Source organism: Girardinichthys multiradiatus, chromosome 24, assembly GCF_021462225.1.
Source record: "Girardinichthys multiradiatus isolate DD_20200921_A chromosome 24, DD_fGirMul_XY1, whole genome shotgun sequence".
NCBI lineage: Eukaryota > Metazoa > Chordata > Actinopteri > Cyprinodontiformes > Goodeidae > Girardinichthys > Girardinichthys multiradiatus.
Genome location: NC_061816.1, coordinates 17459876 through 17472360, shown reverse-complemented (window position 1 = coordinate 17472360; position 12485 = coordinate 17459876). Strand labels below are relative to the sequence as shown.

The 12485-nt window shown below is 40.1% G+C and overlaps 1 protein-coding gene across 5 annotated transcripts in view; it reads right to left on the bottom strand.

Moving 5' to 3' along the window:
* LOC124861573 (vang-like protein 1) overlaps positions 1 to 12485 on the bottom strand; it is a 56128-nt gene that overhangs the window by 3595 nt on the left and 40048 nt on the right. For 4 of the 5 annotated variants that reach the window (XM_047355406.1, XM_047355405.1, XM_047355409.1 and 1 more), the window contains 3 exons: positions 10051 to 10482; positions 9441 to 9616; positions 1732 to 1892 (listed from right to left, as the gene is read on the bottom strand). In XM_047355406.1, the coding sequence (XP_047211362.1) occupies positions 1732 to 1892; positions 9441 to 9616; positions 10051 to 10482 (769 nt within the window). The remainder of the gene's footprint in view (positions 1 to 1731; positions 1893 to 9440; positions 9617 to 10050; positions 10483 to 12485) is intronic. The other variant, XM_047355408.1, reaches the window with a different exon arrangement.

The window sequence follows — 12485 nt, the reverse complement described above, 5'->3', positions numbered from 1 at the left end:
TTTCTGCAGGGAACCTTTTAAGTGTGAATGCAGAAACAAATCAGGTGGATAAGAGAACACACAGAGGACCAAACCTGGAGATAAAATAGTTTAACTGTATCTGTTTAAATACAGAACATCTGAAACATTTTAACAACCAGAACGTCAGTTTATTTTATTGGGTAAACACAAGCTTTTAATTTAAAAAGTACAGAAAACATGTTTAAATTTCTTTTTTTTTAAGAAAAAAATCCTAATTCAACAACTATATTAACTCTGATCAGCTTATCTGATTGACTTGTAGTATTTTCTTTTATCTATTTGAGGAACATGGTAGTGTAGTGAGGTAGGGTAGTGACCGGCACAGGGATCAAGTTTAAACTATAATTCTGCACTTGACTTGCATCTGACAAGAAAACAGGTCATAAAAATGTATCATAAAAGATTATCGTCCTTCTCTAAGCTGAAATTATTTGTCACATGGCACGGCTGCAGAAGAGAGCGAAAGCCGCCTGAGAGCAGAAAGAGGCTGAGGAGTCTCCAAGCAGCTGTTGCAGGAGAAAAATGTAGAGTAGTGATACTCGGGGAAGAAATGACAACCGTCGGTGATGTAACCATTAATTTATCAGTAATGCTACCTACTAACACTTAAAAGATGGGACACAAATGGTGGCTGGAAAAAAGACAAGCGTGTCAAGTTGGAGGTCTTCCCTGAAGCTGAAGTACACTTAAGGGAGCGCAATAATTTAATAGAGAGGTTGTGTTACATTCTTCCCAGCTGACACCAGGATGAAACCTTTCCCTTAACCTGTGGCATGCGGAGTGGTGAGTGCTGCGTGTTTAAATTAGCAAGGCTCTTTGAAAGTGAACAGCAGTGATTCAATTAGCAACAGCAACATCTTTACATACTCACTGTCCCAAAGGTAGGCTTTCAGTCTAGCTTTAAAGACGTCTTAAAGGGTTAGCATCAGTGCAAGGAGACACATAAGGAGAAATGAAGGTCAGCAGACAAGTACAAATTATAGCCCCACCTGCAGAGAGTCTGGATATCAAATCAGCCGGCTTGCATTTTTGCATGTTGCAGCACATTAACTACAAATCACCCAGGCTTCATGCAACTGTCGACAATTTTCCAATTATGCTACATTAAGAGATCAATTTCAGCCTTCCAGGCAATCGCTTATTTCAGTGCATTCCAGCAGGGGAAGGAAAATCCACCTGCAGAGGCTTGAAGCGGTTTAAGACAAGGAAAATGTCCTGTTACGAGCTAAAACAACTACTTCAGCAGTCTTTAGGAAAAACGACATAATAAATGAAACCTCTTGGTAACCTAACTAACGCATTACTTCACAACAATTACTGATAACAGTTTTTCGCCAACTATCTGACTGCCAGTTTTCAAATCAAACATTTTTCAAATATTTACTTTCCTATAGGAGGAAGCTTGCAGAGAATAACCTAAGAGCCAGAGCATTTTGGAAAAAGAAATAAATAAAAACATAGAAATAAAAGTAATTTAGGACCTAGAATGGTGTACTTATATCCTTTTGATGCCTGAAATAAGGATTCAATTTAAGACTTATTAAGACCTTGAGAAAACCATGGAAAACAACTCCTCTGTGATATTTTTTCTTTACTTTAGAATAATAGAAATCCAGTTTTACAGTCGCTGCCCTCTCACACAACAAAATGACGTGAGACTATTGTTAAAAGCACAAAGAAGCTACAGACAGCACAGAGCATCCCACTCACCCTCAGCAGGGCCTGCTGGGAACTCACCATCCACGTTGTAGACCTTAAGGCCGGCCAGGTGCTTGGCAGCTCGGGACTTGGAGGCAGAAAGCAGAGCTGGGTTATGGATGGGGAAGTCACAGTAGTAGTGCTCTATGATGGCCAGGGCTGCCCGCTGAATACTGGAGAGGAGAAAGGAGAGCAGAGTCAGAGGTGCGCTGTAGCCGAAAGCTGCTTTCGTTGCTTATAAAGAACAAGAGTCTGAGAGAGAAACAGAGAAAAATGACCACAAGACATTTTCACCTGCAATATCAGATATTAGAAACTTAGTTGTAGGGCTGAAAATCTTCCCGTGGAAGACAAAACAACAGATGAGGAAGATTTTTGGCTCACTTTCAAATATTTACGAATGAAAAAACAAAACCTTTTAGCTTTTCTTGAGGAAAACCCACATGAAGCAGAGAAAGCAGGGAAGGATGGAACATAACTGGGAAAGTTACTTATGGGTGGAGGTCAAAGAAGCACTTAAAAGCTGAAACAGATCAGAAAGTACAAATCTTGGAACAGTACTCACAGTCCTTGAACTTTTTCACATTTTGTCAGGCTACCAGTACATGCTTCAATGCATTTTATTTGGATTTTATGTGTTACAAACACAAAGTGTTGGTCTATCACATCGAAGTCCATTACGGACTCTAGAGTTTGTGGTTGTAGCATGATAAACCCTGGAAATGCTTGACTTTTCTAATTGCCTCATTAAGGAGGTCACTGTCGCAGCACTTCCTGACAAAATGTAGGTAGTGAACAGGTGAGCTGTAACTCAAAGGGAAACAAAATATTTCACACAACACAAACAGGAACTTGTAGTCTATCTGATAAGGTAGTCCTGCACGCTTTGACTGGAGAAGTCCAAAGATGTGCACCATATACGTTATTTTCAAGCGTGACACACGGTGCAACATCAGAGAGAGGAAGCCTGAAACAGGATCGCTGCAAGCCGGATCTTGTCTTTCATAACCCAGCACTATTAAACCAACTGTACACAAGCAGGCTGTTTTTGCATGCTAGGTTCCATAAATCATATGCTTGTTATTATAAGCTTCCTCCGTATTCCGGGGAGCCACTTCCATGGTTATATTATTCAACTCAAATGGTTACAACAGCACTTAGAAAACCCTAAATACTGCATAGTTGTGTTCAATACAAACTTCATTGCTTCAAGTATTTAAAACAGTATTGAGACATGTTTTAGCACAAAACTGAAATATTTCTGATTGAAATAAGAGAAAAAACAAATGACTTGAATTGTTTTTTGCAGATAAAAGCCTGAAAAATAAAGTGGTAATTCCCCATGATGCTGCCACCATCATGTGTTGCTGTATTTCCTTTCAGCCACCTTTGTTAAATTTCTATAAATACAACCCAGTTCAACCCATTGCCTTTGGAAGTCACATAATTAGTGAATGGAGTCCATCTGCACATCACCATGGACATATAATCACACGGTGGTGGCAGCATCATGCTTTGTGCATGTTGTTCTTCAATACTGATGAGGAAGCTGGAGTTAAAGATAGATGGACATAAACTTAGGGCAATCCTAGGATGAACCCTGTCAGAGACTGGAGGTTCACCTTCCAGCAGGACAACACTAAACATACAGCCAGAGACACAATAAAAAGTGTTTAGATCAAAGCATATTCCTTGTATTAAAATGGCATAGTCAAAGTCCAGATCTAAACCTAATTGGAATTCAGCAGAAAGGCTTAAAACCATATGCTCACAGATGCTCTCCATCCGCTCTGACTGAGTTAGCACCAGTTTAACATGCAAAGACATGATCCAGGACATGGAGAAAAAGGTGTTTCTCCACAATATTGACTCAAAAAATGCACCATTTTCTGTTGCTCTTTCCCATTTAAATCCCAATAAAATGTAAGTCTGAGGTAGCAAAATATGGAAATGCTCAAGTAATTTGAATATTTTGCAAGGCGATGCAGTCTTGTGTGCAATGAGAAGTAAAGGTACTTTCACTCCTTTCTTGTTCCCTCAAGCACAGGAAACACTGGTCCACCCTTTCCAAACGGAAATGAGATATTCCTGTTCTAAAACAACCTATTGCATAGACTTCATGACCGTTACATGGGCTGGTGAGGAACCTTTCACCCCATACTGAATGTAAACACCAAACAAAAGATGACTGTACATTTTTGAAAAAGGGAAATAGGCTCTTGATGAGGGATTTCCATCCTGGGCTTTTTTGTTCATATCTTTACAACTTGGCGTTTCCTTCTGATTAAGAAAGAAACGTATTTTAAAGTTCAAGTTGAGGATAAAACAATACAGCATTTAGGCATTAGGTGGGGAATCTAATAAGCATATAATAGACCATTCATAGGAAACAGAGTGCTGTGAGATGGTAAAATCTGCCTCCGCATACCAAATATAAGTAAAGTTCAGCACACAGCATACATTGGGTTTAACAAACTGCAGTTATTCTGTTGTGACACCATAAGCCCAGTTCAATCACCTGCATTAGTCTGACAGGAGGCCAGCATATATTGGCAGCTGTTAACACATATTACAACCTAAATGCTTAACACGGCTCCTCTTTTATTCTGTTCCAGAAAACACACACACACACCCTGTATCCAGATATTTGTGAGGACCTGCTGTGTCCAGCCTTTTGTCCACATGGACGGCTAACTTAATATACAACAGCAGACACTAGCCTGCAGCATGCACTTCCTATTATCCCAGAAGGATAACGGCATGACCCCGGATCCACTGATGAAAGCTCTTAATCCACATTCTGCCCTCTTTTTGCTTCCACTTCTGGCTCGGAACAAACCATACATTAAGCGATGGCTCATCACAAACCACCCGGGCATCCAGCCCGCAATAAAATCTCATTCCTCATTTCCCCTTTGCAGATGGTCGAATGTACAGAGCTGATGGTGGGGAGATCGCAATAAGATGTTTTAACTGGATGAAACTGATACTTGATCAGATTCGGTCAGTTCATTACGACTGGTTTAGGTAAACCAAAGACTGACATTTACGAAAACCAGGCCAATGGTTTATTATCAGCTACAAATGCTCAATTTATTAACGGAAGAATGACAGTAAACCATTGATTAATGGTACCTTCTCTGAATGTCAGTTCTTATCTCTTCTCAATTTAAATGAATTATTAAGCCAAGCAAGCAAGAAAAAAAGAATGAGTGGGCGTAACTAAACGTATGTAGCCACATTTCCAGCTCTGTAACAACCCAATAACTCAGACAGCCGACATCCAGGCGACATAAGCACAAGAACACTAATTAAACAAAAGCCTAGAAAAAAAAACCCTCTACCCACAATGAAACACAGGAGGGGCAACATCATGCTGCAGGAATGTTTCTCATTCAAGGTTCCTACACATTGTTTCTGCAAAAAAAAGTCAAAATCCCAGAGTTCTCGGTCATTTTCACCCATTTTAAAACATAAATAAAAACAAATCTTCATTAAATTGACTGCAGATATTTCAATAGTGGGTAGGTGTTAAATATGGAACATCTAAAAACACGTGGTAGGAAGGAAGGGCAAAAGGACTGAATTAAATTAAGGAATGAAGCTAGAACAGAAGGACAAGGAAGAAGACGAAGAATGAAGGGAGGAAGAAAAGAGAAAGAAGAAAGTTTAAAAGGAAGGAAGGACAAGGAATGAGGATGGAAAGAGACAATGAGAAAATGAGGGAAAGAAAACAGGGAAGGAATGAAGGATAAATCCTTTAGACCACAGGGTATAGGAAATAAGGTCTGGAATTACAAACTATTTTTGCCATAGTCCATAATCTTTCATCATACTTATTCTGCCCTGGAAAACATCTAAACCAAGTAGACATTTGCAGACAGTGAAGGACTTCTGTTCATGAAAAGAGCCTTGGGAAACTGGTCTGGGTTTGGATGGTGTTAAAAAAGGAGAAACCTCTGGAGAAAAACCAGTTTCCAAATTCGAACTGGTCATAAATCTTTAGATGGGCGCTAAAAACAGAACAGACAGTAGCCGAGACAGCATGCTACACACTTGTTTCTGAGCTGCTAGGTAAGATGCATCCTTTTCATTTGGGGGCTTCTTGTGCACAAGTTAAGCATCCTGCATGAATATGCGGCACGTCAATGCTCCGGCATTCCCATGCATGAGTCAATCTGAGCAGATGCCGTCTTGCCGTCTGCAGGGAGCACTAATTACGTGTGTGTTTACAGTCACAGATGGAAAACAGGGAGCAGACAGGCCTGCTGCCGGCCAGATCATGACTGATTGTCACAGATCACACAAAGAAAAACAACCATAATTCAGCCATCTTAACACTCCAACTCACATGCTTATACCAAAGTAGATCAATAGCAAATCAGCCAACTGAAAGGTCAGGTTTGAGTCCCTGCTGTTTGTATTTGTTGACTTAACTGAAAGAAACTAGGTTCTCTAAATTGTCTGAATGTTCAGCACCACATTCAGCTTTATTTGAGCAGTTTTGATATACAGTGGCTAAAAAAAAGTATCCATAACCTTTATATTTCTTTTCACATTTTGTCACGTTTCAACCACAAACCTCAATATTAACAAAGTATTAAATTCTGAATTGAACAAAAATTTGAATACAAATCTGAAACGTGTGGCTTGCATTTGGATTCAGTCACTTTCCAGAATCTTTTCTGCTGGAAGGTGAAGCTCTAACCTCAGCCTCAAGCCACTGACAGGTTTTCTTCCAGGAGCTCCATCTTCCCATTAACCCAATGGCCTTCTTGCCATTGTTCTTAAAAAAAAAAAAGGCCAGATTTTAGGAGTGCACAACCTGAGCTGTGGATCTCTGCAGCTTCTCCAGAGTCAACAGGGGCTACGTGGCTGCTTCTGTTATTAATGCTCTCCAACTGGATTTCATTTAGGGTTAGGGGGCTGAATACAAATGCACAGCCTACTTTGCAGTGTGGATTTATAAACAGGTATGCTTTCGCAATAAGCTGCATGTCCAATAATGTGAAGAAAGGGGATAAATAATATGAGAAATGCACCTGCACAATCACTTCAGAGTTCTCAACCTCAGAAACTAAGATCAGAATTTATTGCTCCTGTCATAAAAAGAAGCTCCATCTATAAATCCATCAGGTTTTATGGTAAGGCATGAGAAACAGTGTGTGAGAAACTGGGAGCCGCCTGCGGTAACCAGGGAGCGACAGCAGAGCTGCTGTGTTTAGATAAAAATGGTATTTTCCTGTTTTTCTGTAGAGCTGATAAGGATATAAGAAACAGGCTGGCCTATTATGAGCTCTTCTCTCCTAAACACTGGGACACAAACAAGGCTTCGCCTTCCTCCAGCCCAACAAACAGACACTTCTGGATTCTTCAAAATGACTCGAGCATTAACTATTAAACCCTTGTTTTCTATTCTGTCTCTAACCCCCTCCTTCAAGTCTTTTCTGCTTCAGTCTTCTGTGTCTTCTCCTCTGCCCTCTTTCTGCTGCAGTTCCTCTCTGAAGTCATCCCCTCCCTATGCTTTGTTTCTCCTGGCAGGTCTCCCAACCATATCAGATAGTTGTTTTTAGGTGCTTTTCCTTTATCCCAGTCTTTAACTGCAAAAATAATTCTTCAGTTTGTCTCTTTTCAATTGCCCTGCCCTTTTTGACCAAACTGAGGCTTCACCATATGAAATCATTCCTCCTATTATGGAATATAAAACCATCTTATTTTCCACTCTTTGTGACTTGAGTTGTCCCAGTTTCTGGTTATCATCCTGCCTTCATCTCCATCATGTTTTCTGCTTTTCTCTTCACATTGATATTGGCACACTTCTCTTCTTCCATCTTGTCCTTATAAGCCTTCGGTCTTCCAGAAGTCCTTGGTTTTCTGCTGCCCTCTTCTCTATGCCTCTCACTAACTAATGGGTGGTATAAATTCTTATAAAACACCTTGACCATCAAGCTAACCTTGATGAAAATACTTAAGAGAAATGATTAAATGTTTACTCGGACTTGCACAGGGTCAAATATATACTCATACTGAGCTGAATCTTTGTTTACATGGTGTGGAACAGCTGGACTGCAGCTGGTAGCTTCTTCTGGTAGCAGAAAAAGGATTTGTTTGACAGAATTCATTGGACTGATCAGTACTGGGAAAATTGGGACAGCCCGAGAAACTCCGTGATGATCTCAGAAGAACTGTAGAATTATGCAAGCTGAGAAAGTTCTGCTCCAAACTCTAAACATCATATAAAATTCAAGTCAGGGGAAACTCCATAGATGAGGGGATTTTCCCAACAGCTGTTCATGCTGCATTCAGGTACAGCTGGGACACAAATCTTAAAACGACTTTAACATGAGTTAAACATGTTTTATTCTCAAATATCAGCAGTTTTATTTAAAAATTTCTGAACATCCACCTCGAGCGTTTTCAGGTGGTTAAGATGATGCATTGTCATAAATCCAGGCAATGGCTGTGCCTGCTGTACTTTATTGATTGGAACAAATCCAACCCGATCTCCAGTCCATTCTATCCTTTCCACTTTTAAGTTTTAGAACATATTAAAATGAAATTAATTTCAAAAATTGAAAAGGATTTTACTGCTGATCAAAGTAAAAATGTCATTTTTATTTAGTTTTTGTGATTGAAGCGTCCAGAACCGTCATTTTTGTTCTTCTCACTCCTCTTTGAACATTTGTTTTAATTTTGCCACAGTGGTTTTTTAAGCATTTTTAGTCATGCCACAGCATCTAAATCGGATTTAAGTGTGATTTTTATTTATTTATCTTGAACCATTAAGAGGTGGACTTGCTACTGTGTTTGGATCATCATCCTACCACAGAACCCAAGTGGGCTGGACCTTAATGTCTAGTTTAGTTTAAGCTTCTCCAGGATTTTTTCCATTACAGTTGTCTGTATCCTTAAAGAAAAAAAACAACCACACACCATCACACTACCTCCATTATGTTAGACTGTAGATATGGTGTCCAGTGATTAGTTTTCCTGAGGTCTTGAGGATCACAGAGATGAGTTTTGTTTGGCAAATGTGGGATGAGTCTTTGAGTTCATGTTTCTCAGCAGCGGTTTTGGCCTTTTTAACTCTCTTATGGGTGCCATTTTTGCCCACTCTCTTTCTTCTTGTTGAATTATGAGCTCTGATCTTAACTAATGCAAGTAAGTCCAGTAGAACTCTAGATGTTGATCTGGGTTCTTTGGTGACCTGCTGGATGAGTCATGAACGCACTTTTCGGGTCATTTTGGTGGATAACGGCTGTCGTGGTGGTTTCCTGCAGTCCCATAGCCTTAGAAACTGCTTTGTAGCCATTTTCCAACTGAAAGATGTCAATGACTTTGTGTCTCCTCTCTTTTTGAATTTCTTTAGATCAGGGCATAAAATATTGTTTATTGAGCTATTTTAGTCTACTTCAAGTTGTCATACAGGTTCTGTTTAAGGTCTGTCAGTAATCAGTCTGGTTAGTGAAACTCAACCAAGGAAATGTGGTTAGTTACAGTTAATTCATGATTTAAAAAGCGTGCAAATTATATTTTCACACAGGTTTGCATACATTTTTCCCTTAATAAAAATTACCATTTGAAAACAGCATTTTTTGTAACAAAGGTTAATCTGTTAGAAATGTTAGAAATCTGTTAGGAGGCAAATCCTTCTTTGCAGGACTACATGATTCCTGTCCAGACCCAAGCAGAGACAAAACGAGCCACCGTGTTCTTCTCACCTGAGCTGTCCGAGGTTGTAGTGCCTCGTCTCGCCATCCGTGGAGCGCATGACGCACACGGAGAAGCACGGCTGGAGCTGCCGGAGCTCCAGCAGGACGATGGCCAGGTAGTGGATGAAGAGCAGAGCGTCCACCAGGGACACTGCGTACTGTACAATGCCCTGGTAGTTTTCGTCCTAAGTGAACAACATTGGGTAATTTTGAATATTTTTATGATTTGACTAATTATTAAACACATAACCACTGTGGGAATAATCTGGCAGTTTATACACATGTAAGACCAAATGCAGAGCATCTAAACATTAGGACTGATTTCAAAGGACTGGAAGCCTTTTAGACCCTCTCTGTTTTTCATAAAGCATTCTGAAAAAAGGACCGACTGGGATTTAAAATTATGACTCACACAGTAAACACATCACTGTAGGGACCAGAAATCTGTGTTTTGCTTGTTTTGATTTAGTTAAGCTCCTGAATTTATTAAAAATAAATATGTGTACGAACCTCTTCCACTGCTGCAACTTAAAATCGCCCTGAAGAATATATTTCATTTCCAGCTGTTTTAGTTTCTCTAAAAGCAGTAAAAGCCATAATATAACGTCATTTAACATACTTGTGCGTCGAGTATCCGGACACTGTAGAAGAGCCAGTAGGAGACGACGAAGAGGAACACCAGCACAGCAAGTAGGATCCTGAAAACGAAGACGCGTGGGAGGCTGGCCCGCGCTGGCCTGAAAAAGAGAGCCCAGACGGCGAGCAGCAGGATGAGCAGCTTGAAGGCCACGGAGATGAAGAGGCCCTCGCAGGCCGTCCCGCAGCTCTGCAGCTTCTCTGGCCAAAGGATGTGAGGCAAGACGAGGAAAGCCAGCGGCGTGAAGAACACCAACAGGCCCAGGATCACAGCGACGGCCCGGGTGACGTATCGGCGGCAGTCGAGCCCGACGCTGTCCTCGAGGTCTTTGGTGATGCGAACGATGTCCTCCTGGGAAAGGCTGTGCTCTGAGGTGCCTGTGACAGCTGTGGTGGTCTCTCCCCAGTTGTCATCCTGAAAATATTAAGAGACGACACATGATTGTAGGTAAGAGATACAACATGTTACTTTTACTGATGTTTTCCCCTAAAATGTGTTTAACATATTTTAGGTCAATTTCAGCTAAGATGTACTAAGACATCAGTTGGTGACTGGAATTTAAATTAGTTTCGGTCAGAAACTCAAAAATCAGACCTTTACCCAATCCATAAATGCACCATGACCATACCAGGTCACTCAGAAAACAACACTCTTCAATGTGGAAGTTCTTACTAAGGAAAGAAAACTCAAGGTAGAAATTTAAGGTAACAGCGAGTTGTTGTAAATCAATCCAGAGGAAGCACAGAGATTTAAGAAGCTATTTTGAAGTAAAATACATTTTCTATATGTCAAGACCTGTCTATCTTTAGAAACAAATGATAAAGTTAATCACGTTTTAGGTGATGCACCCATTGTTCAACCAGGTTGCAAAAGAGTGAGAGAGAACAGGATCGATAGCAGATAACAGGAAGGCTGAATGTATTACAGTAAGGTCGTGTTTTTAGCAAATGTTGGCACTGTTTTAAAAATCTCACGAGTTAAGGCAAGTTTCTTTATTCTACAGAATATACACACGGTAACTTGTTTTTGTTAACAGGGCTAAATGCTAACATAGGATGCTAAAGAGCCAAGATAGGAAATCAGAAAAAAAGGCCAGAGTATCTCTAATTTAAACTGAAAAGATGACAGTTTGGTTATCAAGTGAATTATCTTAAAAGAAAAAGTAGGTAGCGTCACATTTTACACAATCCTTTATTATTAAAGAGGAACGGCCAAAATGGAAACCTTCTGTAAAATGACTAAATACATCCTTGCTTCTTTCATATGATGAAGAGGAGGTGGCTTTCAAGTGCTGCTAATCAAATGCACTTTATCAACTGATTATCAGCAAACATGAGAACCTCGGTGAATGCAGGAATTGTGGCAGTTTGCTGGCATGTTAACGCAACACCCGGATGGAAAGACAACAGCTGTGACCTTAGAGAAGCAGATGTTCCTGCCCATCAATCCGACCAGGATTAAAAGGTTATTTCCTAACTATTTGACATTCATCATTCAACAGTGAGAACGTCTGAAGTCAGTTCCCATCGTTTTTGGGATGAGATGACCCAGAAAATTTACTCCAAGATCAGAATGCGCATTGTTCAGGGACACATGAAAAAAACGAGAGCTACATCTCAGAATCTACAGGCATTATTTGGCATAAATGTTAAAATTCAAAACAGAAAAATAAGAAAACATACTAAGCAATATGGCTTCTTCAGAATGGTTACTAGAAGAAAGCCTCTTCTCAACCCAGCTTAGGGTTGCAAAGCTGTATCTGAAGAAACTACAAGACGTTTGGAACAATACAATTTGGACAGATGAGATCAAAATAAACCAAGCACAGCATATTAGCCAACATACCAACAGTCAGGCATGATGGTGGGTAGCTGATGATTTGGGCTGGACTTGGAGGTGGACCTGTCACCTTGCAGTCATTGAGATAAACATGAATTCTTCCGTCTTCCTATTTGAAGCTGAAATGTTATACTATCTGTCCATCAACCTCAGCTTCACCCAAACTGGGTCATCAACAGGGCATGACACAGCGGCAGATCTACAACAGACTGGCTGAAAAAGAAAAGAATCAAGGTGCTGCAATGGCCCAGTCAGAATCTAGACCTCAAACTGGTTAAAATTGTGAGGTGATGATGTCCTGCATCAAAAACTATAAACTAAGGCTATTTTGCTAAGAAGAGTGGGCTGAAATTTCTCCAAAACAATATAAAAGACTGATAAAGTCCTAAGGAAAATGACCACAGAGATATTGCTGCTAATTGAGATGATTTTTTATTATGTTCTGATCAAAAAACCTTGGACTGGAATGAGGTTTATTTCATTTGCCTCAAGGACTGAAGCCAAGACACTTAATTCATATGAGGGCTTCCTTTAAAGTAGCAGTCTAAAAACACACATGGCTGTTTCCAAGTCTATGA